Here is a 26,424-nt window from a genome sequence, read left to right on the forward strand (position 1 = left end):
GAAAAACTCGTACTTTGAATTTTTAATCATTTTTGCTCGAATTTAATTCTCTAATCTGCATGTAAAAACGAAATTCTTCAAACAAAACATAAACATATGAAATTAAGCTAAAAAGTACCCTACCATTGATGACCTAAAACTGACACAAAATTACCAATACAAAATTCTCTAGATGCGAATTTTGTATAAATATGAAATTTTGTTGGTGTCGTATATGTGTCAATTTATAACAGAAGGTATAAAAAAATTTAATTTAATTATGATTAATGAACAATTTTAATTTCTTATTATAAACACTATCAAAATTTATCTTATAATGATACTTTATCATTTAAATATAATTTTTTCGGAGGTATTATTTAGTATTTGTGATATAGTGTCACAAGCTAGATTACGTTGGTAAAATTTGTGCACTTTTCTTTTTAAGAGATTTTTTTTTTTAAAAAAAATTATTATAAGACAAAGATAATGATAGATGAAAATTATTATAAGATAAATAAAGATAATGATAAATAAAATTTGTGGTTTTTCATCCACGTGGCATTAAAATTTTATAAGATAAATTTCATATCTTATTCGCTACTTTTACCTACGTGGCGATACAATTTTTTTTATGTGACATTAAAATTTTATAAGATAAATACCATATCTTATTCGCTACTTTTACCTACGTGGCGATTCAATTATTTTATTCAAAATTAAAATACAAATCTAATTTATCATTGGACGAAATATTTACTTTTCTTATGTGGCGCCCCGAATGATTTCGAAAAATACCTACTTTATATATATATATATATATATATATATATATATATATATATATATATATATATATATATATATATATATATATATTAGATTAGATTAGATTTTCATTGAAAAGAAAAAGAAATACACTTTGCAAAAACTAACCAACTAATGACTTGATCTAAATGATTTTTCTAAACTCTAAAACTATAAATTGAATTAAATAGTGTGATTTCATCAGAATCTGAATGCACTCGGCCCCACCTAGTATTAAAAGAATTAAATTTGATTATACCAAAACAAACTTTTTAAACGAGTGACAATACAAATAATGAATGGGTATGGGAGAATTTGAACATGTAACCTGTTTTACACCAACCATCAATTTTCATAATCTCATTGGTATCATACGAAATTACGAAGTAACAAATTAAGTTACATGAGCAATTCAAACCAAACACTTTAATCTCACCCTAATAAGACTTTTTTTTTTTTAAACCTCACCATAATAAGACTTAAACCAGGTTAAAATAAACTAAATCCGATCCGTTGATCCGAACATCCCATTTGTCACCTAAAAGACGAGGAGGGAGCAGCCAGCTCTCTCAGCAGGAGAAGAAAACTGACCCGGCAAGACACCGCGTCAACCCATAAATTATGAACAAATCAGTTACCCCATCATTACATTTTTGCTGATACTGCTTACCCATAAACTGCCTTCCAATTTCCCTCCTGTGACTAGGTCTACCACCATGGAAGCTTTCCAAGAAGGTGCTTTTACACGCAATTCTGCTTGCTTTCACTAGAATTATTCCTTCCCTTCTACTTCAGTAAGTTCATTCTTCGAAATTTTTGCATAAGTTTTTCAGTATTCTTGACAACTTCGCCATTGAATTTCCTGTATTTTGATGGGATTTGTTTGTTGGTAATACTTCATCCAAAAGAACGAATTTTTATTGAGTTTCAATTAGGTTATGATGTGGGAATTGATTCACTATGTTAAGGATGAATCATGACTGACTTTTTTCTAGAGTTTGAAGATTTTGCGTTGGAATTGTTCTGGTATTTTTTGGATGCTTTTGAATTACTTGCCGATGAAATTATTGCTTTCTGCTTAGTATTTGCTTCGTTAATTGAAGATTTGGTTCAATTCTACTTTATTCGAATCAAGATTCTTGCTTAATTGGACTGGAATTGAGTACTGTATATGCTAATTGATGGGTTCCATGGAAAAGGGTTTTGTGCATTATTGTTGTGTTGCGAAAGGGGGTAGGATATTACAGGCATACAGTGGGGGAGACGATGAAATCGAGAAATTGGCGGTGTTGTGTTTGGAAAAAGCTCCTCTATGCCATAGATGGTATTCTCAGACCATGAGTAAGAGGACTTTTATGTTTTTGATGGAAGATGGATATGTTTATTTTGCCATTGCCAATGAGGGTATTGGAAATCCTGCCCTTCTCCGGTTCTTAGAGCATGTTAGGATCGAGTTTAAGAAGATTGCCAAGAAGGGTTCTGGTGGTCGGAAGGGGGGTGCTTCCAATGTTAACTTACAGGAACAATTGGTTCCTGTGATTCGTCAATTGATAACCTCCTTACAAAATGTTTCACAAACCGGAGCAAATGGTGGTAGTGCGAACACATCTTCATCTCCTTGTGCTTCGTATTATGGGGAGGTGGTGGAAGTTGCGACTTCTACTAAGGCGCCTTTGTTAGGTACTAGTAAGCCCTTGAAGCAAGACAAGAAGGTTAAGGATCATCACATGATTTCCATGAGAGGTATTGAGCTTGAAGAAAACCGCAGGTCTACAGACCGAGGGCACAGGGGTGATTCAGACTCTAATCCTGCAGGTGCAACAGTTTCTCCATTGGCATTGCACAAGGATATGAGCTCTTCCATGAGGCTGAGGTCCCAAACCTCAAGAAGAAAATGGTGTCGCCTAGTACGGTTAGTTCTTATCGTTGATGCTGCAGTATGCATTATATTGTTTCTAGTTTGGCTGCTGATTTGTCAGGGTCTTCAGTGTGTTCGTCGTTGAGTAATTTTTTTTTTTTTTTCAAATGTTATGGATATTGGAGGACATAGTTCCAATAACCATCATTTTACAGGATTCTGGAGTATGTATAGCAGTTACTTTTTTAGCCTGTTGCGTAAACATTCCTATTCTGTAGCATTCAGTGCTAGAATATGTGTACAGGTCTATAGTTTCAGAACTCGAATGTTACATGAGCTGTAAGCTATCATATTATTTATCAGGATTACTTGATACTTGAGCTCTCAGCATTTTCTGCTTCTTAGTTGAAATTGAAATCCAACAGTTTTACTTAGTTAAGTTGTTTGGGTTGTTTTAAAGCCTGATCCAGGTTCACAGACCTGGTATTGTTAATGGAAGGGCACTTAGGCATAAGCTCAACGGGTCAATTACTTTGGTCACATAACCTTTGTTAGCTCAACTCATGTTATTCTTGTGAACTGGTTTTGCATTAAACACTTGTTCTTAGTAGTACAATATAGTATCATTTTGTACTTGTTTTTGGGGGGATGATATACATATGTAGCTCTCTTTCTTGGTAAAAAAGCTTCATGATAACTGGTAGGTATCAATGTATTAACTTTCTGATGATTGGTGACAGTGACTCCCCAAATCATTTTGCGACTAAGGCTTTGTTGTTGATGAGTGTGACTCTGTGAGACCAAGGTTTAGTGTAATTGTGAGGCAGTTAGACTTGTTCAAGATTAGCTTTGAGTTTAATATGCATCGCAAGAGCCTATGAACCTGTTTACATTCAAGTTCGATCAGCAAGAGGGAAATTAAAAATAATCCTTTATACTTTCCTCTTACTCTTGTCAATTAAGGCCATCTGATTTACCATATGCTAAAATATAAATACACATATTATGAAGAAAAAGAACAAATCCATATTACTGTAGTATATTTAGGTAAATTGATGCATGAAGTGGTAATGGTCAAGTAAGACTTTAATTGAAATGGACCAAAGGACATAAGCAGAGCAGTAGTAGGAACATTGGTTGGATGAGTTCATACGACGTTTGGTCGATGCATGAGTTCATACGACGTTTGGTCGATGCATGAGCTCTTACAACGTTTGGTCGATGCATGAGTTCTTACGACGTTTGGTCGATGCATGAGTTCTTATACTATACATCAGTGTAGTTCCTTCTCTGTTACAATTTAATTTGGTTTCCTGATAAGCTCAAACATTGGTCAGCATTCTTAATTACTTGAAGGCATTTTCTTATAGTTTGAGAGGATATCAGGAGTTTGGCTATACTTTTTGCCCAACCAGGACGGAGTAAAAATAGCTCGTGAAGCATAGATACACAGCCTCAAATAATGGTTTGAGCAATCAGGTTGGCAAATGGCAACCCAATCCCGGCGTAATTTTGGTTGAGTCAGACATGAGATCTGCTGTTGTTTAAATGAGACAACTCGGACAACAACAAAACAGGGTTAATGTGGAGAAATGTTGAGAGCATAAAATCTTATTCAGACCTTCATTTCTTGAAATTTGTCACTGAAATGGATATACGGAGTACTTCGTATAATACAACATGTCATTTTGATGAACCTAGTGCTGTCAAATTTCAGCCCGAAACCAACCGACCCAAATGAGAACCGAACCGAACCGATTAAAAACCGATTTTGTAAAACCGAAAACCGACCCAAACCGTATTTAAGTAAAACCGAAACCGAACCGATCCGAATAATGTCAAACCGTATAAGAACCGAACCCGTTAACAAACTGAACCAGTTCTAAACCGAACTGAAATCAAACCGAACCGAAAAAGAACCGAACCATTTCTAACCCGAAACCGTTTCCAACCCGAAACCGTTTGAACCGAGGTAAAAACTGTTTACACCGAACTGTTAACAAACTGCAACCCGTATGCACCGAACCATTTATGAACCGAACCACTTACAAACCGAACCGTCTATAAATCAAACTGTAATTTCAATCTCACAATAACTCGTCAAATCATGATTATGACACATCAATTAGATGATTGAATAAGAAGCATCTAATAATGTGATAGTAAAACAATAATAATTCATTAATACACTAAACTTTTATAATCTACGTTACTTCGTAATAAACTAGTAAGATCAATATGACTAAACTTGAAAATAACATGACATGTATTTTTAAAACCGATGAGAATTTGTATATAATATAATGCCTAATGCCTAAATATGAAGTGATGAAGTCTCGGCTTGATATAAAACTTGTTAACCAGTAAAAGGTTAGCAAGTACTATGAAATTTCAAACCAAAATCGTTTAACTGCCCGAATCCAAACGACCCAATTAAAAACCGACTTTTTTGAAATAAAAAACCGTTCCGAACCATAATTTAGTAAACGTGAAATGAAACTGATCCGAATAACGTTAAACCGTATAAAAGGCGAACCCATTAACAAACCGAACCAAAATAAAAATGAACCGAACCGTTTCTAACTTGAAATCGTTTCCAATCTGAAACTGTTTGAACCGGTATAAAAACCGTATACACCGAACCGTTAACAAACTGTAACCCGACTGCACCGAACCGTTTACTTCCCAAACCGTTTACAACCCGAACCGAATTAAAACCGCTCAAGAATAAACCGAAACGGAATCGAACCGATAACTATTTAAACCGAACTGAAACCGACCCGCGAAACATTTAAACCGATTTCAAACCGACCCGATTTAATACCGAACCGATTTCAAACCGAACCGAACCCGAACTGTCAAACCGTTTTGACAGTGCTAGATGAACCATATTCTTGTAATTTGCAATTGTAGATTTATTTGTAACAAGGAGCCTAATTCCTTCGTTTTCTTTTACTTGCTACATATCATCTTGCACTTTAAAAGAGATCGATGTAAACCTTAACACTTAGGGGCTACCTTGTAATGTAAATAAAAGAATATGGGAGGAAGTATATTCTAGCTTCATGCAAAATCTCAAATGTTACACGAGACAAACCAGGCTAATACATTTGAGATTTTACATGTTTTATACACATGAAAACATTGATTATAAAAAACTATATAATAACATAATTTCATTACAAACAACTATAGGAGATAATTTAAATAGCTTACTAGTTTTACATACTTCTACACACATACAACGAGACAACACAATCAATAGCTCTCTTTGGAGTCTGGACAAGTACAGGTTCCTCAGTTGATAAACACACTCGCAGAGTCGCAGGATACAATGCCATTTGATTCAACACTGACGTAAGAGTTCATATGATATCAATTTCACAGGAAACCCTTTCTTGCTCACTTAAATTCAGGCAAATGTTCCAATACAGCAGAGCTCATCCACAACACAACAAGAAGCAATAAGATTGCTGATAAGATTTACCTACAGCCATCTCGTATCCTAGATTTCCGTCTTCCCTGTACAGGTTCCTACCTTCTTTAAAATCATCTCACACATTCCTGTTTCTCCCATAAAGGAGAGCTAAATCACAAAACCTGCACTCTGCTTAGCTGAAGGGTATCATCTACATTATCTGAGTCTTCAGATCTACTACTATCAGTCTGATCGTTACTCTCAGACTCTGAGGCTGGTGGGGTTTTGGATGAACTGATAAGGGAAAGGCGACAGAGTGGACAGGTGGTATGAGTGGCTAGCCAAAGGTCGATGCAGAACAAATGAAATGTATGACCACACCCAGGTATCTGTTGAAGCTTATCTTCTGCTTGGTACTCCCCTAAGCACACTGAGCATCTGAGATATGGTTGATTTAATGAGATATTTATACATGCAAATAAGCAGAAATTTTCTGGAAGAAATAAAAAAAAGAGATGCAAGAAAATACAGAAAAAGAGAGAAGTCAATTGACTATGTAGGCTGACATGATCAGCGCAGTTCCTAGATCACCAACAAAACAAGGTGAGAGAACTCAATCAAAGAAATCTATATACCAGTATTGGCAAGAGTTCATATAGCACAACCACGTCAAAATATACAAGGTGAATTGAAATATATCAGCTGAAGCTATTCATCAGTATTGGCAAGAGTTCATATTACATCACCACGTCAAAATATAGAAGGCGTATGGATATATATCAGTATTGGCAAGAGTCCATATAACAACACCACATCCAGATATACAAGGCGTATGGATTACCGGTATCGGCAAGCGTTCATATATCAGTATATCACCACCACGTCAAAATATACAAGCTGTATGGAAATATGTCAAATCTCCAAAAATAATCAAATCTTCGTCTCACACTTTCCAGTTCACTCTGAGTCTCTGACACTGAGCAATCCCTACATAGTAACTCTAAATCTTCACTAAAAAAAGGCCTCATAGGAGTCATATCGCAAATATTTGTTCTAGAAAAAAAAAAAAAAAAAAAAACAAAAAAAAACAAACACAAGCAAGGTACGTTACACAACTCAAATCAAGGAAAGTTAGCCCATAACTACCTTTTATGTGGGATCTCAAAAAACAAAATCACCACTCATGTGGACTTCTTTTTCCTAGTGTAATACCTTAAAAAAACAATGACTTTTTTTTCTTTTTTCTTTTTCTTTTTTTTTTTCTTTTTTGACAGGAAAGAGAACTAGGACTTTTTGATCAACTATCCCTTTACAACTTTTTTCATACAAAATAAATTTTTAAAAGTATGATGCTCTAACTTAATCAGTAAGGGTATCAAAACCTCTTTTAACACATAATGGTGACTAGATGGAGGTCACAGGCGGACCAGTACACAAAGTTTAAAATGAATTTTACCAGTCAGATGATTTCACAACAATGGTGAAGGACGATGGAGAAGATCTTTAGAGAATTGGGCAGATTACTCATGAAAAAAAAAAAAAATCAAAAAGCTTTACAAAAACAATTCTACCAATTAAAACAAGAATTTTCACAATTAAATAGGATTAATGAATCATATAAACCAAATTTGAGTATTGTTTTTTCCTATTTTTTTCCCCGCAATCACATCCTACACATGGACATAACTTTCTTTAGTTACTATAACTAAAACGTTAGATGGGTCAAAAATTCATAGTGATATGCACCTCCATATTCTAAAAGCTCGCTGTGACCAAAGAATACTCTATCGACTGATCAATTATTTTCAATAAGGAAAGCATAAATAACCCACAGGTTGTTGACAAGATAAATATGATCACCACTAAATTGTTTTAAGTGCCCATGGAGCAGTTTAAATTATAAGGTAGAATAAATCCAAGCTTTAACGGTAGTTCTAAATTGAAGATGATGACCACATGTATATCAATTAACATCCAAGCACCCAGGTATAACTTTTACATCAATTACGTAGGAGCAAAGCTACCACTTGATATATTTCAAGAATGAAGTGACCAAAGAAACAAAAAGAATAATACATAGAACTAATTGAAGGAAACCACAATATCACCCATCTCATGTAACATCCTTGAAAAATTATTACTTGTATAAAACTTGGGACTGGGTTTTGAATAACCAAAGATAGTGAAGATATAAAGATGTATAAAAACATGACATTGCTTGGAGTTCAAGGAAAATTGTGTGAACCGTAGGCATGACATGTGTTCTGAATTTGGCACGGCCAAGCCAAACCAGCTCACAGGTCAAACCTGGCTGCAATTCAACACGGGCAAGACAAGATGCATTACCAGGCGAACCAATTCAAGTGACAAGTGGGCATAACAGAACCAAGCACAAGACCAGCTTGGCCTGTTGGGACAAAAAGCCCACCCACCTGGCCTATGGTCTAATCCAGGTCATAAGTTATGTGGATCAGTTTTGGGGATGATTAGGCCCCAGACTAGCCCACAGATCATGTATAGGAAATTGGTTGATGACAAATATATATAGACCAGCAATTAGAAAAACAAAGTTAGTTGTGTCACGTTATAGAAAATCAAAATGGCTTATCTTGAATACGTTTGTTGATCTTAACTACTCTATCTGTCTGGATTCTGGAGCTTTCACTCGTCACACCATGACAATTTCACAAGATTACGTATATCATATACCTTACCATATATCTTTATATTACTAGTGGTATGTCTATCACTCTGTCATACATCACTTGCTATCGTCAAGACGCCAACCAATTACGTAGTACATAATTTATGTAAGGAAATATTAGGGATCTGATGATTTGATCATAAATCATTACTATTTCATTCAAGATTAATCACAACATTCAATATATCCCAATATAGTATCTAAGATTCTAAAGAAGTATTAACAAGATGAAAACACCATACACAAAATTTCTACTTAGGATGATAATGGACCAGATCAACTATCTGGATTCAACAGCTAGACGCATTTTCAGTCGGCCCTAATTCATGCTATACTGCTATCTGGATTGTAGTAGGCTTGTGGGGATGCTATTTATGTACATAGGGACCCCTTGACCATGTTAAAAATGGGAGCCTTATGCACTCATTTGACATTGAGTTGCATGCTATAAGCTGCAAACACAAGTAATTCTAAGAGTGTATCCATCCTACTACTCACTTTGTCTCAAACATGTTTCAAAAGCTGAAAAAGAACAAAAATACTACAAAACTAGTTTAGATAAAAGCAACTTTTTTGATGACTTTAAACATGTAAAAGTGAGTTATGCCATGCATTAATTGATACTTACCATAATGAAATGTGTGAAAAGGAAAACATATAACTCCATATTTGGGTGTATACAGTAGAAACTAGAAAGCAAACAAATGTTTCAGGGTATCCAAAGAAAGAATGTTGAACAAAAAGGGATAGAAGGAGCATAAATAATATCTTGTTTGTTGACCAATGGCCAAATTGATTAATGATAACCCCACTTATTTAGCTGCTAGTGCTCTCATAATGTTTTATTTTATTTGAATCACATTAATTCATTTATTTATTATATTCAGGGGTGGAGGAAGTAAATTAAGGAGCAATTCTAAAGAGATCAAACTAGTTAGGGGCAGGGTAATTTGGATAATTTTCCATGTTGGATGGTCATTCCTCTTTAGTCTTTACAAACTAAGAATAAAACCTAATGAAAGTTTGAATTCAGTCGGCCCTAAAATAAAGTAACAGACTAAGAATAACACCTAAGAACATTTGAATTCATTGAATGCAGAACATTGCATACTCCAAATTTCACACTGGAAGACTATGAGATGTGCCATTAATGATTGGTTTTATAAAAAATTAGCGACCCAATGTAAAGAATAAAAACTTCCCTTATATATACGGATCATCTTACATAAGACAACTAGGGTTTTATCACTGGTGAGGTATTAGCTTGGATGATTGCAGTTGCAATAGGAGTGCATGGCTTATATAGTTGTATTGTTTCTTGATCAATTTTATTGGGAGGTTAGAAAGGCTCCAGGTACAATAGTTAAACAAGCACATACTAACCAGTGAAGACCCTGAATAGCATCTCTAACAGCATGTTTGGATAACAATTTAGAAGGGAAAGGGAGGGGAAGGAAATAGGAGGAAGGGAAGGGAAAGAAAGGGAGGGAGAAAGTGGAGCTTCACTTTCCCTCCAAATCTCTCCAATTTTGGAGGGATAGTAAAACGAGGTGGGAAAATGAATCCCTCTCTTTCCCTCCCCCTTGTGTCCCTCAATCCTTTATCCAAACATGGTGATTTATCCCCCTCCCTTTCTCTTCATTTTCTCCCATAAAGGAATAAGGAAAACATGATAGAAAATAAAATATACTCAATGCACTAATCAGAAATAAGTGAAGGGATGGAGGACATAGTACTAAAGGAATCAGTTTGGGCACCACAAATCCAACTCCAAGTTGCTTCAGGCACAACATTAGGCTTGGACTGAAACTGCTCCACATTTGAAAGTTCTATTCTCCATTGTCCCTGTAATCATGTCATTGCACAGATTCACCAAGTACGCATACAATACATAATCTCATCACACTGGCTATGTCACGTGGACTCTACTACAAACATCCAACGCCAGCACATTTTCTCTACTAAACCATTTTCCGAAAATTTTGCATAATTTAACTTAAGTCAAAGTGGCTAAATCTCCAAACTGAACTTGAGGTAATGTGATTTGTGAAGAGTCCATGCAACATTGCTCATCAATTATCATTCATAAAATCATGCCTGTCCAAGGCCGCCCGGTCCCAACAATTGTTTCAAACTTTCAACCATAATTGCTAAATTGAAAGATTTTAAAAACCACTCTAGATTTTGTAACCTGGAAAGAAACCCACTATAATGTCTTGCTTATCCACTATCCAACAAGAAAATTTGAGTCTCAATGAACAGTTGTCTAATCCAAATTTAGTATCCCCGCATCTTTAATAACTTCTAAAATCACATAAATACTTCCATCACTTTATAAACCAAACTCCACTACCTTAATTTAGTACACTAACTACTTTTTACTATTAAAAATTGAAACTAAAATTAAAAAAAAAAAAAAAAAAAAAAGGAGCATATTAGTACAAAAACAAAAAAAAAATGCAAGAAAAGGGAAATTACTCACTGTGTATCTCTAACAGAAAAGCTCTCCTTATACACAATAATTGGCAGCATCTCCCTAAATTCTTTCTTCAACCCCAATTCAACCACCTAAAAATGAAAATCAAACCAAATTTTATAATACAAATCGATAACAATGCTTGCAAATCCATCAATCAACTAACAAACAACCATTACCACAACAGCATCGGAAGCGGAGGCGGCGACAGCAGCAGAATTAGACGCTCGCATACGAAGAGACGACCAATCAACACTATGCCTTCGAAGATAAAAGAAGTAAAACAAGAAGATGATGATCAATGTGAACACGATTGGACCAGAAAATATAATTGCTTCATACAATTTCACTGCTTCTGGATTACTACCGCTAACACCGCCGCCATTGTTGCTCGTAATCAAGCTCGTATCACTTTCCATTGGATTCGATTCAATAATGCGGCGATTACTGCTACTTCTCCTACCATTGTAGGATGCATTTGCAGTCGACATTTACAGATCAAGCCTTAAAATAGTCGGAAATTAGGGTTTTGAAGCAATGAAAAAATGGAAGAAAAACAGAAATTAAATTGTAAAATCCTAGGATTTTAGCAGATTTATAGTAGAAAAATGATGTAATTTGATAATGATGTCAGATGAAATCATGCCGGGAAAAGATTAATCTGAAGAGTGTAGCATGCAGTTCCATCTGTCAAATAATAAAGACAAATTTTCTAAAATGACGAAACTCCCAAATCTCAAAGTATGAGTCATGCCCTATATTTTTATATTAGGTTTAATATAATAATTAATCTAAGTATATTATCAATTTTCGGATTAGCAATATCGATATGCTACACTACAAAAATCTCATTCAATCGGATTATTTTATGATGGTTTATTAAAGTCTTAAGAGGCGGTATTTTCTATTGGATTATGGAGATATTTTGATATTAGTATAAGAATATTACTAATCCTAATAATCTATATATGTTGTCAATTTTTAGATTAGCGATATCGATATGCTACACCGCAAAATTCTCATTTAATCAATTTATTTTATGATGTTTTGTTAAAGTCTTAGGAGACCGTATTTTATATTGGAATATTAAAAAAAAATGAATTTCATCCATTTTACTAGAAAACAAGTGGTAAGGTTTTGATATTAGAATAGAGATATTAAAAACAAGTATTCACTCCGTCCCTTTATTACATGCCTGTATTTTTTTTTTGGTGACCAAAATTAAGTGCCTGTTTCTAATTATAGGTTGTACTTTTTGCTAATATTATTCTTGTTTTGATGAGTTGTCATCATTTTTTTTTTTTTGTACTTTATATCAATTCCCAATACTTTCTCTCTCCTAATTCTCAACCACTTTTTTCTTTCTCTCTATCTCTCTCTAACCCCATATGTATATTTTTACTCCCAATTTTTAGTTTTAAGGAATCTTTAGCTTTCTTAATTCCCGTGCAAAATGAGAAACAGACATGTAATAAAGGGACGGAGGGAGTACTTTGTACTACATACAATAATCTAATTTATAGTGTTTTGTTAAAGTCATGAGAAGGTAGTATTTTATAAGAAGTGCTTATCTATTTTATGGAGTGTTGGACTATTAAATTTGAATCGCGTCTACAAAACAAGCGGTAATATTTTGATATTAGTATAAGTGTATTAACTTTGATATTAGTATAGGTATATTAAATGTAAGTACATTCTAGGGAATCAGATGAAAATCATCCTTATGGGCTTTACGGCTACAAGAAATCGTTAGACCCGTCTCTTCGAAAAGGTTGTATATTCCAACGATGTGTGCGAGAGATGTACTACAATGCAAAATCTATTCAATGATCATATCTTTGATGAAGGAAACCCTAATTTGATTCAATTTTCTGTATTTGTTAATTAAAATTTCGTTATTTTAACCAATTTTAATTTCATTTATATGTCATATGGCCTTTTATCAATGAATTGATTTGTTTTTAAAAAACTAAAAATGCAAGTACATTAACGACAAACATGCTTTATTTCGAACAATTTTTATTTTTTTTAAATCAACTTAGAACAATTATTTTGTTCTAAAAAACATTTAGCCTCTTATTTAAAAAAAAAAAAATCATTTAGTCTCTTAAATTGGTAAAATTAATACTTAATTTATTCTATGAGTGCTTGAACAAGGGTATGAAATATCTTTTGTTTTTGTTTTACAAAAGTATAAATTAATTTATCTTCGTTGGAAAAACAAAAAAAAAAAAAAAAAAATCATTTGACTTGCTTTTGTTAAACAAAACTCATTTTTGTAAAAGTTTAGCTTAATAAATTTTTGCTACTCGTCTATTTTAATTGACTTATTTTTTTAAACAAGTGGTGATATTAATTTTTATTGCCTAGTATTAAAAATTAATTTCGTCTATATTACCAAGAAATTCATAACAAGTGCTACGTACAAGTTTTACCATAACCTTAATTACCACCAGCTAGATAGACCGTTTGAGATTTTTGGCTAATCAATCCTTATTGAGGACTGGTAAAAGTCAAAGAGAGCACTCCATCATGAATCTTTCACTAATTCACAGATATATACGAACAGTACCAAGTTGATACTGGATAGTATGATGCTGCAGTTGCCTGATAAATCTGGCTAGAATTACAGATTCATTTAGGACAGTGGAAGATAACAATAAGCCCCGTCGAAGTAATAAACAAACTGTGATGTCAACAATATACAACCTTCACTAAGAGTTCATTGCCTCATCTTCATGATATAATGTATATGTGCCTTCTCTCTCCATAATTTTGGTTATTTACATATTTGAAATGGAGGGAGATAATTGAATGGGGGCAAGAAAGGGTTTTACTTTAGATAGTTCTTTCGACAGCAATCCATTGGAAACGATCATCCTCCATACAGACAGCACACAGCAGCATAAATTGTTCAACAGAGATCATTGTTTTCGCTGGGATTCACATGTACATAAAACGCTGAACAAAGATCAGTTCTTTGTGAAAAGAGCACCTCTTGATCAGAGCTAGCAATTCAACTAAACAAATCCACGAGCATATAGTCTATACTATCAAGGCCTGGAGAAAAAACATGGATGGCCTGAATGCCTAACATTTATAGGAGCAAACTACATGTGTTCTAAACATAAAATAGATCAGGCAGCCCTCACCTTGAGCCTAAGTTCTTCATCGCCTTTTAGCTTCTTTGGGCTTAGGGGGTCAGAGCTGAATTTCTGCACAAGAATCTTGTAACAAGGCAAAAGTACAACATAAAGTAGGGCCAGGATGAACGGTGCTGCAAGCAGCCACCCCACCAACTGTACATAGAGTCAAAACAACAAGAAAATCAAATCAGCATCACAATTTACAGCAAGTGCAGGAAAATAACTTAGACAAAAGAACAGTACAAGCATGAAAACATAACACTGAGAAGGCTACTGATGTATAAGTTTATAATAAGGGGAACTTGTGATGTTAATGTAACGGCCTAATGGGTTAGGAACTTTGGATGAATGACCCTAAGCAGCACAATAAAGCAAGTTCTATAAAATTAATCACGCAAAAGAAAATCCAGTGTCTTTTAGAGTATGTTCTACTTAGCTTATTTTAACTTGTCTCAAATTCAAAAAAAAAAAAAAAGGTTCACTAAGTACAGTAAAAGGGGAAAAAAATAACAGGTTCAGATAAGTCAAATTGAGCTGAAGAGGTTATACTCCCTAGTGTTGTTTTTTTTTTTCCTTTGGTTGACAACAGCAGAGTACCAGATTTCAGTTGAGAAACAAATAGATGACACAAAAGTAATAATGAACATGTTAGGAAAGGTCAGTTTGAAACTTATTAAAATAAAAAGCACAAGCACGTTGTGTTGAAATATTAGGTGGTTAAGTGATCATCATCGTCATCATAAGCTTCTAAAATTTCAAATCAGTTTGGTACATTGGGATCTTCATCAAAGATTTCTAATGGATAAAACAGTTATGATCAAGGATAAAAACAGACCATACAAACAAAAACCAAATTCCTATTCAAAAAAAAAAAAACAAAAACCAAATTCTGATGACTGAACTTAACCTAAAGAGATGATGTTGCACCAACGATTAAAAAAAATAATAATAAGGAAAACATGTCCCTTTAAGCTACATAGATAGGAGCATCAACATGAGAACGCCTTGATGAACAAAAGGTTTCACAGCACCTTGAATCATATCTATAAGAAAATTTATATACCCTTTTTCAATATTTTTTAATTAAGACTGGACAATCAACTAAATGAGATTTCCTAATATCAACCATAGGAATACATTTTTTAGGAAACCTAGGGTTGAGTGTGTATCCACGTGGATATGGTTTTAGCAGTGAACTGTCATCAAAGAATGCCTAAGAAGTTCATTTAACTCATTAGCTGCCTGTATTTATTGCTTACTTGAGAAAAGCAGTCAACCAAACAACAAATTCTGGCTATTATTTGGTAGCTTATGTTTACCATTTTGAAGTGATAGGGAGGTTAGATATACAAAAGAATCATATATCTAATCTTCAAAACAAAGAAAGGTATTTTATTCCACCTTTTATCCATCCTTTTTTTGTTAACTATACATAACTGAATCAATGAACCCGAAAAAGAGGTACCAATACATACTTGGTATCTTTTAAACTGCACAAAAATGTAAAAGCCATACATAATAGCACTTCGGAATTCGGAATTTATAAGACCAAAGCAAATGTCTCTTTAAACTCTACCTATATTTCCTATAATATGCTGCTATAACTAGATTACCAAATAACCCTTTTTCTAATCATCTTCAAGACGGAGAAAAAAGCCATTTGAGATTGTCAAAAAGTCTTTGAAGTTGTGAGAATAGGCTGGCACTGCCACCTTTCCTTCAGTTTTACCATGGTAGAAGTTTCATACTTTCATTAAAGCCACTAGGGCTATGTTATACAGGTGTTGTTTGGTGAGCAAGGTATACTGTACACACATGCCCATAATAATAGAGAGAGCAAACAAGTAGAGAGGCGGAAAGAAGAAATATAATAGGTTGAATTCATACCGCATGAGCAATGCTTAGTAGAACATCAGTTGAAGCTTGGCCTGTCAGAACCTTCTTCAAAGCATCAGAGGTCAATGGAAATTGAGGACCACCACAGATAGCTTCACCAAGACGCAGGAAGGGTATCACCAAACTACAAAGCATAGAAACTATAGTTTAGTAAATCACAAAATAAAGGGTACAAATGAACCACAAAGGTGGGTACAAATGATCCACAGAGGTAAAAATTATAAGACCAGCAACCCAATCACAGTCAGAAATACATTGAAGTAGATTTAACCTCATAGAAGCTGTTTACAATTATTCATTTAAAAGAAAATTACCTCAATTCAATGGGAGTAGCCACAAAATTTGCCAGCAGCACACTTGCAGGATGACAACGTGACCCCAACAAAGGAATAGCAATTCCACATAAAAAAACAGTTACCCCTGTTAAAGTCAAACTTAGCATGTACATTCTCAAATGAACATTACTTAAGCTCAGTTGTCTCACTTAGAAGCATGATACCAATAAAGCAGTTATAACAATCGACTTCTACTGCAACTTCCAAGGGAACACTCTACTTAATACATGACTATCTTATTTCAGCAATATATACATGGTGTGTTTAAGCGCACACACACGAGCGCGCGCACACACACACGAGCGCGCGCGCACACACACTGACGCTATAATATTACCTAAAACGCATATACTCTATTGGAAGTCAAATATGTGAGGCATGATTTATCATTTCAAGACAAATAGGTGAAGGTAAATGGTGAACCACAATGGGTGGTCGAAAATAATTTTTTTTTATACTAGTTTAGTAAAAAAATCTTAAATATTTGAGTAAAAATATACTCCCAATAAATTGAGACGTGAAGGTAAATGGTGAATACCACAAAATAATAAAATGAGTCAAAAATCTTTTGTGTACAAAAATGCAAAGATTTTGGGAAGAAAGATAGTTTCAAAATTTTAAACTTAGATACTAATTATCTAGTTACTAGTTGTAGAGTTCCAAATGACTTCACAAAGCAATTTAGAGGTACAACCGTAACAACCATACAAACATGCATCTTTGAGCAAAAGAAAGAAGAAAACACTGAGAACATGGAAACTAAAACACATTTATCATCACATTAATTATCCCTTTTAAATGCGGAGTATATATGGCCCGTATAGACGCATAGTATATGGTAATGTATGGGTAAAGGCTACACATACAATTGTTGTATGTGGTCCCTACATACAACCACAATTTGTCATGTTTTTATTAGTTAAAATTATGGATCCAAGTTCCATTTGAATTCAATTTATATTTGACTCATAGTTTTCTTCCCTTTTTTATGATGTGTCAAATTTCTAATGGTATTGTATGTAGGGACCACATACAATGATTGTATGGAGGTGATGTAAGAAATTTTAATGTCAATATTCAAGGTTACGCTTTTCCATATCTCTTTTTTTTCATAATTTCCAATTTTCCATAACAAGATTAACAACTCATTAACACATGTAGAGGTAGTAATGTAGTATTGACTATTGAGTAAAAACTAGAAACTTGTGAAGAAAACACATATTAAAGGATTGGAGTTCCATCAACATGGACATTAGCAAATGACATCCTTTACAAGATTATATAGAAATATCTGTTCCTATCACCCCCCCCCCCCCCCTCTTTTTATTACCACTTTACCAAACAGGCCGACAAAGTAATACATATCACAGTACCAACAATTGAAATAAACAAAACAACACCATTTACAATTGCAGATAGCTCAACAAAAACACATAATCAACTTTAACAACAAGCTATATCCAAAAACAATTTCATTTAAACAGCAAAAAAAAAGACTAAGTATTAGAAGTAGTCATAGAATCATACCCAAAAGCTCGAAATATCACATCTACAGTAAAAATACAAAATTTCTACTCAATTAAACAGGAATAAGAGAAGATAACATACCACATATTGGGAATACACCCAAGGTAAAACCCAGAGCTGTTGAAAATGCCAATTGCTTAGGCTCAGCACCCCTGTAATCATTCCAATTACACAATAATTAATTACATTAATCATGATATAAAGCAATATATGCTAATTTCGAAAATGGTCAATAAACCCAAATAAAAGCTCGGAAATTGAACTGAAACAAACATTAAAAAAGATTATTTGACATAGATTATGATACCCACCTCAAAAGGGTCAATAATTTGGAGATTATCAAAGTAAAAAGGTCCAAAATTTAAGAAAAATGAGTAGAAAAAATACACAAATAATCACTAAAAATAGATAGAGAAGACTAGAAGATTACCTGCGTAAAATTTGGAGAAGGGGTTCGACGATCTTGTTGTGAAGCCATGTACCCAAAGCAGACGTAGGATTCCGCATTTCTCGGGTCGGGTCGGGTCGGGTTGAGAGAGAAAAGATATTGCTAAAGAAGAGTAACAATGATTTGAGATCCGAGATAGAGTGGAAGCAAAACTGAAATTAAAGTTTTCATTTTTGTTCTCACCTCATGTTTATTTTATTTTTATTTTCTTGTGACTCATTATTTTCATTTTTGTTCTCACCTCATGTGTAATTATTGTTATTTTCATGTCACAATCACATGAGATATTCTATTAATCAAAAGAAAGTATTAATGGCTCGACTTAGAAATTTAGAATAGTGCGAGTTTAAAATGTACTATTTTGAATAAATTTTACTATGATTTATAACTTATTTTAATACACCTCAACTTAAAATAAAAAAGTGTGGATTTGAGTAAATTTGGAATACCAAAACCTAACCTAGCGATCTTAGCCCTATGCTTAATTAGTGTATTAAATTTCATCTTTGCTTAAAAACTTGAGGTACACTCACATTTATCTGATTAGACATTCCATTTGTCCTAAATTACTACACATTCTTTACGGTGTCTTTTCACCATAAGTTAGTTACATTATATATTAGTGTATAATGAGATTATTTTTTAAGTGGATGCAAAGAATAGTGAGAGTTATTATAAAATAACGAAAAATATATGTCATTTAGCAAAAATGTTTTAAGAGGTATAAGATAGATGAATGAAGACATGTTTCTTTCTGAGATAGACAGATAAGTTTATCTTTGTGGTAAAATTGTAAATAATTTCACATAGAAAAAACATTTATAAAAAATATCTTCCTCCTACCTAGTCATGACCTACCTCTATGGTTTCATGTCTTCCTCCTTCGATTTCCACCCAACTTCATCTTCTTCCTCCTCCGATCCTCACCCATCTTCAATTCCTTCTTCAAGTTGCTTCAACGGAGAAAACCAAACCCCGACACCACCTTTGTCAAATCCAACAAAAACCCTAAGATAAAAATTAAGGGACTTGTTAACTTCTAAGTGGAAGGTATGTGTTGTTTGCTAGTGTGAATTCCCTCCTCTATTGAGTTCACCATTGATGGTGTCCAAAGTGTTCGTGAGCTTCTTTGTACTCATGAGTTCTCCAATCTTCATTGAAGTTGTTCAAGAGTGTCTCTTCTTGAATATGGCAAAAATGCCATGTAATATAACTTGTATTTTCTCCAAGTACAGGATGGCCTAATAAGAAAAGTGTAACAAAACATCTTGAACATATATAAGTGCTAAACATATAGGTCGCCTGCCTAAAACATCAAAAAGAAAAGTGGAACAAATGGATTATAACAGCATCATATGAAATAAATGAACCAGGTACAAGTCCTTTGACATAATATTCGCAAGTCATGTACCTTCCATACACACCCCAGGTTTAGGGAAACAAAACTCAAAGAAGCACAAGAAGCATACAACTAACCCCATACCAAATTCAAGCTCTTGAATATTGCAACGAAATTATGTACTATATTACATATACTGGCATCCTAGGTAACTTTAACAAAGTCGACTTCCTAATCATCATAGAGTTGGCAAAAGGCCTTCCTTACAAAATGAAAATTCGATTGGTACAGTCCAAATAAGTCCTATGTTCATTAGTCTGTTGTGTCAGTTCATCTGTCCCATTCTGAATCCATGCTCCGCAGACCAACTTTCGTTGCATTCTCCTCCTTAAAAACGGGCGGCTGGCTAGAGTATCGATCCCAACCCATGATGTGAGGCAATGCAAACTACAAAACCAAGTCATATCAAAGGCCAGCAAGATGCAAATATACTGATGATAGTATGAGGCTATTTGCTGACAAAATAGATGCATTCAACAGAACTACAGCAACTGTCAGTCACTAAGTTGACAAGCAGTACCAAATACTAAACCAGTCAGTAGTTGGTCTATGATTTGAGAAATCGTTTGAACTCTTCTTTTGTACTTAGTATTATTTTCTTAATTCCATACCCCCCCCCCCCCAAAAAAAAAAAAAAAAAAAAAAAAAAAAACACCTTCCCTAAGACAAGGTGGAGAAAAAAGGGCAATACAGTTCAAGGGCTAGAGTTGGAGAGTTGTAGGAGGACAACAGACAAAAGAATTGCAAGAATTGGTTCCTTTTCACAGCTGTTATACTAGCACCAAAGAAAGGGGGAATATTACACCTCAAATATTTGAGTATCCTATCCAATATCAACAAATTCGTAAAATTTTATAATGCAACTCTCAACATTTAACAAAAAATCAAAACCTTTGCAGATTTCCATTACTGCTCCTATATAAATTTATCAGTTACATTAGAACACTGAAAAAACCTTAAAGTTATTGCTGGTAGTTTCTTCAAATTAATTACAGGCAACTAACTACAAGATATCTCCACCGTTGAGTATGGAGAAGAGAAATGAGAAAAAACTTATAATTGTTACCCAGAAGAAATAATTAGCTGCCCTTACATTTATAAAGCTAGACATCTCCAGCTTTGAGTATGGAGAAGAGGAATGAGAAAAAACTCATAATTGTTGTCCAAAAGAAATAATTAGCTGCCCATACATTTAAAAAGCTAGACAAACTGAATATCAATAGAAGGGATACAAGTATATGAAACATCTTACAAAGGTTCCAAGTCATGAGCATGATAATCAAGAAGCAGAAGTCTAAATGGTCATACATTAAACATGAAACCACCTAATCCCACTAATATTGCATATTTACAAGAAATGATTGATAAGTTTCAGGAATTTGATTACAATTAAATACAATGACGTGATAGGAGCAAAGAAGAAAACTGAAGAAATGTACGGCAATGACTACTGTCAACTCTGACTATTTTTTGACTGAGATTAACTCTTGAAAATCTCTGAAATTAACAACGAGATCCCGATTCCCGGCAAATACCTCTTGGTCCACATATCCAACTACTAATACCCATCACCAGATTTTTCTTCTAAATTATAAGTGAAAACTGAGGTCCACTTATTATCATTTAGAGTCAGATTGTTTAAGAATATAAGAAAGCAAGCAACAAATTTCAAGATGAGAAATGTGCAAAACTTTGTCAGAGTAATTTTTTATTAACCAGGATACAATAATATTTACTCCCCTCCCACCCACCGAGCCACTGACCACCACCCACACACAAATTTGAATAATGCGAGGAATTTAAAAGAGGGAGTATAAGGTCTCATACACTGAATGATGTGCGCATGACAGCAAATTCAGCACTTGTCACAGGAACAGAAAAGCGATCATTGGTCTTCGTGATGTTATTGGTAACACCTAGAAAGATGGAAAGCAGAAGGATCAAATGAATAGACAAACATTTTTCTAAAAAATTGTTGCAAGCCAAGGTAACCTTTAACTCTTTATGGCAAACATCCAGTGAACTAGTATAATTGAGAAAGGAAATTTATTCAAACCTAACATATTCATAGCACAGTAGTTTAAACTTTAAAAATAGGTGCCTATTACTCTCTCCATCCCTTTTTACTTGCCCAATTCCTTTTTAAGATATTCTCTTTGTTTTTTCTCTTGGGTTGGTCCCACATTTACCCACCCGTTATTTTTTTATTTCTCAGCTATTTTACTTGCATAATACCTCGTGCAAATGGCTATGGGACTAGTAAATAGGGATGGAGGAAGTATACAAGAAATTTAAAGCCAACCTTGTATGGACTTTTCTAGCAAACTGTAAACCAATACCACTAGGCCTTACATATAATTAATAAATACATAAAACCTGATTTGGCAATCAAATTATAGAGGATTAAAAAGGCCACAAAGTATTCATCTACAGCTAACCCAGACTTGTAGGAATGAACATAGAGAGAAAAGATACAGTAGAAACAAGACTTACTCAAAGACATGAAATAACCAGTACCGTCTGGACTTGGTTTGATTGATAAGCTCTTTCGCACTTGGCCAGCATTACTAACATTGTCATATACAAGGTAAGGATTAATTTCAGGACGCAGTCATGCAAAACATGCTAGAAAACTGTTCTAGGACAAAAATTAACCTTGTCTGCATAGCAGGATCATGGAAAAAATCACAAGAACCATTAGGACCCAAAGCAAGCAAAGAGCCAACCTCAGTGGGTGACAACGCAAACATCTGAAGAATCAGACCAAGTCAGTCAAACAATAAAGAGGTAGGAGAATGACAAGAAGAATATGGGACACTTGTCTCACCTTTAACAGAAATTTATAAACTAAATAGGTGACTTTGTGACATACAAGATGGTAATGCAGTTCAACAACTAGAATAGTTGAGCTACATGCTCCAAGTCCAAGGTTAGCATCTACTTTGTATTCAAGTGATAATGATCAGAAGATCAGTATATATACCCTTGCTTTCTGACCTATGAAGAATCATATACACTGATCTACTTCAAAAATGATTCTGAATATAAGCAGATAAGTATCAATTGCTCAGCCCGTCAAACCAATATTTCTCTGGTTATTAAGGATAGTTACATATTCACTAGTCACAACTAATGGGCCAATGAAAGAATCATTTGGCCAATAAGAATGATATATGAATCATGCCACATCAACTATAATTTTTATGAGACATCACAATGCATGCTTCTACAATCAGCAAACATCACCGTGATATAAACTACAACTACAATTTAAAACCCTGTTTTGATCTTGATTGCAAACCAAGAACAGGTCTCTTCCATATGATAAATAGTCAAGAAACTGTAACAGATGATGGGAAATATCGTATGCATAATCTCAAAACAAAAAAATCAACAGTGTCCTTGCAGCTTTTCCTAAGACTGTTTGTTCAGCATATGAAGTAAAGAGGGTTTCCTGAATTTCAGGTAATGCAGCCCTGTGAAGACAGAAAGCTAACATATACTATGTACTACAGTTATTCATCCGTTTAAAACTTAAACACTATGTTCTTCAAAAAAAACTTAAAACACTATGATCCAATCCAAACATAACAGCTACATTGAGGAGTCTATATCTTAGTGGGAAAAAGGATGTATCAACGTATCATGCATATAAGCCTGACAGTAAACTGTTCAATAGACCCGCGGAACAAGCAATTGTCTACCTGCTTCCTCTGCCAGTCATACTTGCGCTCTCCCACAGAAGGAGAAAAGGTCATCATAATAAATCCTTGACGCTTAACTCTGATACCAGACTGCACACCAAAAATTTTATTATTAACCACCACAGAAAAAATAATTAAGAATAGCTTATGTTCATACTTCATACATCAACTTTACAAAATTTTGGAGGAATGGGTTCAGCAGAGAATGCCGCTTTTCCCTTGTACACATAGTATGGTGCAAAAATGCGATCTGCACGTAGTACGAAACATCTCAAATACATGAAAGAACTCATCAAACTCAATCAACCACAATGCAGTTCCAAAAGGAAGAATAAAAAGAATCCATTTGATATTGCTATTACCATTGGTAAAAGTCTTTTGTCCAACTGTAGACATGCCAGCACAGCCCATTAAAGCGTGCAAGCCAAAGGCATCTTGCGTAGGATTATTCCAGTTGAGGAGTTGTCCAGAAACATTGCCCCTTAATTTCAAGAGAAAATAGAATAAAATGTCACTAACAAAAATCAGAAATAAAACAGCTTACTCTAGTTTGGCAATTGGCATCCTCATAATCGAAACAGCATTGATGACAATGCTAAGGTAGGGCTCTATTTAATTAAGAAGAAAATGATTTACTTCTACTTGATGATAAAACTAAGCCGGAAAATTAAGTAAATAACACTTGTTCCATCACAATAAGAGCGTATGAACAAACTCCCCAATCAACCTCCTCCGTCATTCAATGCATTACCATCACTCTTTGCGGATTAGAATTATACACCATAAGGTCATTACACTAAAATATCTGCTAAAACTTTCTGCATCTGCCACCATTTCAAAAACTTCCCTTCTAGTCAAATCAATTTACGCCGAAATCTATTTGCAAACCCACTTTTATTTTGGCGAAACATACTCCGAAACATCAATACAAAGTACAACAACCTCTTCAGCCACATCCAGTCAGCCCAAAAGTATCCCAAAGCTCCAAATGCATGAAAACCACTTAACCATCAAAACAAAGAACAAATTCAAACATTTCAATCCACATTTTAATCTTAATTTTAATATATTTATTAGGAGGAAGATTACCATCTAAAATCAACATCACTCACAAATTATTAACAAATATTTTCAATTAAACAAGCAAATACGAAATCAATGCTTAAATAAAATAAAACAGAGAAATGCACATTCAGTTCGACGCAAGCATATAACTATAGCAGAAATGTAGTCAATTTACAGAGTAATGCTACAATAAACAGAAAATCAGAAACCCTAAAAGCAGCAAATAAAGGGTATAAATAAAATTGAAAAGACGAATTAAAGGAAAGGGGAAATAAATAAGAACCCTAATTGCAAAGATTGAAATTAAGCAGAAAGTAGAGTAAACCTGGACTTGAAAATGGAGGCTAATTTCATCATGTTGCTATAAATTTCGGAAGAGAATGTCAGAAGCAAAATGGGGTTTTCAGCGGGAAGAGAGTGAATATACAGACTTGACTGTCTAGAATTTAGAAGGAGACTGTATATTAAGATTTTCAAATTTATTCTTGTCAAAAAAAAAGTTTTTTTTTTTTTTTTTGAAACACGCTGCGGATTAAAATTAGAGAAGATCAATTTCCGTCCAAGTTGTCAAGTTTTAGGGAAAAGGACCGAGAGAAAAGATTTTCAAATTTATTACTACGTTTTTTTTATTTTTTTAAATAACAAATAAATAAATAAAAATGTAAAATACAGGTGAAGTTTACAAAGACTGATGCATAAAATAAAGGAAAAATTATCCCCATTAATCCCAACTTTGGCTCTTTCGCTAATAATAATCCCTACTTTCGATTATTCACTATCACTCCCAACGTTGTATGAGATTAATTTCTATTGCAACCATATGACTTACAAGAGTTACAACTGGTAAATAAGGTAAACATTTGTGAATTAGATTTTTTTGCACACGTGTCAATATGTAATTGGTTGAAAAAAAAACATTAAAAAAATGTAAAAAAAAAAAGAGAACATTAAAAAATGTAAAAAAAATAGATAAATTTCCTAAAAACTAACCCAGCACCTTCACCACCACCACCGACGCACACCCTTCCCACACGCAGCCGCCAACCACCACATGCAAAATCGACGCACACACTCCCCACACGAAAAATCCATCACAGCCTCGTATCCCCACCAAAAATACAACCTCCTCCCCAAAATCGACCACCAAAATTGGCCACAAATGGCCGAAATCGGTCGATGTTGGGGTTGAATGGTTGATTTCAACCCATTATCAGCCGACTTCGGCCGCTAGTGGCTGATTACGTCGCCAGTTTGCCTTGTGTTTCGAATGTTAGGGCTAGGGGTTAGGATTTGGGGGATTTTGGATGGTTTGCGGGGGTGATCAAAGGGGAAAGAGGAGGTGATCGGGGAAGCATCGGCACCGGCACTCGGGGGAGGGGGATAAAGGTTTGGGATGGTCGTGGTGGCAGAGGGCTGTTGTTGGTGGAGTTGCAAGGAAGAGCAGGTTGGTGGAGTGCGTGAAGTGTGCAGGGAAGGGGAATAGGAAGCGGGGAGGTGGGCAGGGAGGCGGCGATACGGAGGTGGGGGAAGGGGAGGTAGTGCGCGCTGCCGACGTCTGGTTGCTGGTGGCCTGGTGGAGAACCATAAGGGGAAGGGGGAGGAGGGAGGAAGGTGGAGAGGGAAGGGGGGTGGGGGAGGAGAGAGAAGGTGTTTTTTTTAATT

General features: G+C 34.6%; 4 protein-coding genes across 7 annotated transcripts; 1 reads left to right on the forward strand and 3 right to left on the reverse strand.

Annotated features, from left to right (window-relative positions):
* Window positions 1-1,349: 1,349 nt before the first annotated feature.
* LOC110725680 (phytolongin Phyl1.1-like) lies at window positions 1,350-3,078 on the forward strand. Its single transcript, XM_021905154.1, has one exon. The coding sequence runs from the start codon at window positions 1,968-1,970 to the stop codon at window positions 2,787-2,789; it is 822 nt and encodes a 273-aa protein (XP_021760846.1). The 5' UTR covers window positions 1,350-1,967; the 3' UTR covers window positions 2,790-3,078.
* A 2,716-nt stretch (window positions 3,079-5,794) lies between these two features.
* On the reverse strand, window positions 5,795-12,034 carry LOC110725681 (RING-H2 finger protein ATL7-like). 2 transcript variants are annotated; one of them, XM_021905155.1, is made up of 3 exons: window positions 11,422-12,016; window positions 11,249-11,334; window positions 5,795-6,500 (listed from the first exon to the last, which is right to left on the reverse strand). In XM_021905155.1, exons 1-3 carry the CDS (start codon window positions 11,731-11,733, stop codon window positions 6,236-6,238), a joined length of 663 nt encoding a protein of 220 aa, XP_021760847.1. In that variant the 5' UTR covers window positions 11,734-12,016; the 3' UTR covers window positions 5,795-6,235. The 2 variants fall into 2 exon arrangements, with proteins under 2 accessions (XP_021760847.1, XP_021760848.1); XM_021905156.1 differs by lacking the exon at window positions 5,795-6,500 and adding an exon at window positions 6,507-10,611 and having other exon boundaries at window positions 11,422-12,034.
* Window positions 12,035-13,781: 1,747 nt separating this feature from the next.
* LOC110725682 lies at window positions 13,782-18,817 on the reverse strand. Of its 3 annotated transcripts, none has more exons than XM_021905159.1 (6): window positions 18,577-18,817; window positions 18,228-18,298; window positions 16,599-16,704; window positions 16,276-16,408; window positions 14,395-14,541; window positions 13,782-14,178 (listed from the first exon to the last, which is right to left on the reverse strand). In XM_021905159.1, exons 1-6 carry the CDS (start codon window positions 18,651-18,653, stop codon window positions 14,167-14,169), a joined length of 546 nt encoding a protein of 181 aa, XP_021760851.1. In that variant the 5' UTR covers window positions 18,654-18,817; the 3' UTR covers window positions 13,782-14,166. The 3 variants fall into 3 exon arrangements, with proteins under 3 accessions (XP_021760851.1, XP_021760849.1, XP_021760850.1); XM_021905157.1 differs by having other exon boundaries at window positions 13,782-14,203; XM_021905158.1 differs by having other exon boundaries at window positions 13,782-14,302; window positions 18,577-18,814.
* Window positions 18,818-19,930: 1,113 nt separating this feature from the next.
* LOC110725683 (single-stranded DNA-bindig protein WHY2, mitochondrial-like) lies at window positions 19,931-26,424 on the reverse strand. The gene is made up of 8 exons (XM_021905160.1): window positions 25,088-26,424; window positions 24,060-24,178; window positions 23,862-23,947; window positions 23,698-23,787; window positions 22,649-22,743; window positions 22,487-22,560; window positions 21,821-21,909; window positions 19,931-20,380 (listed from the first exon to the last, which is right to left on the reverse strand). The coding sequence occupies exons 1-8, from the start codon at window positions 25,117-25,119 to the stop codon at window positions 20,264-20,266; spliced, it is 702 nt and encodes a 233-aa protein (XP_021760852.1). The 5' UTR covers window positions 25,120-26,424; the 3' UTR covers window positions 19,931-20,263.

Source organism: Chenopodium quinoa, unplaced genomic scaffold (assembly GCF_001683475.1).
Source record: "Chenopodium quinoa cultivar QQ74 unplaced genomic scaffold, ASM168347v1, whole genome shotgun sequence".
In the NCBI taxonomy this organism is placed as follows: domain Eukaryota; kingdom Viridiplantae; phylum Streptophyta; class Magnoliopsida; order Caryophyllales; family Amaranthaceae; genus Chenopodium; species Chenopodium quinoa.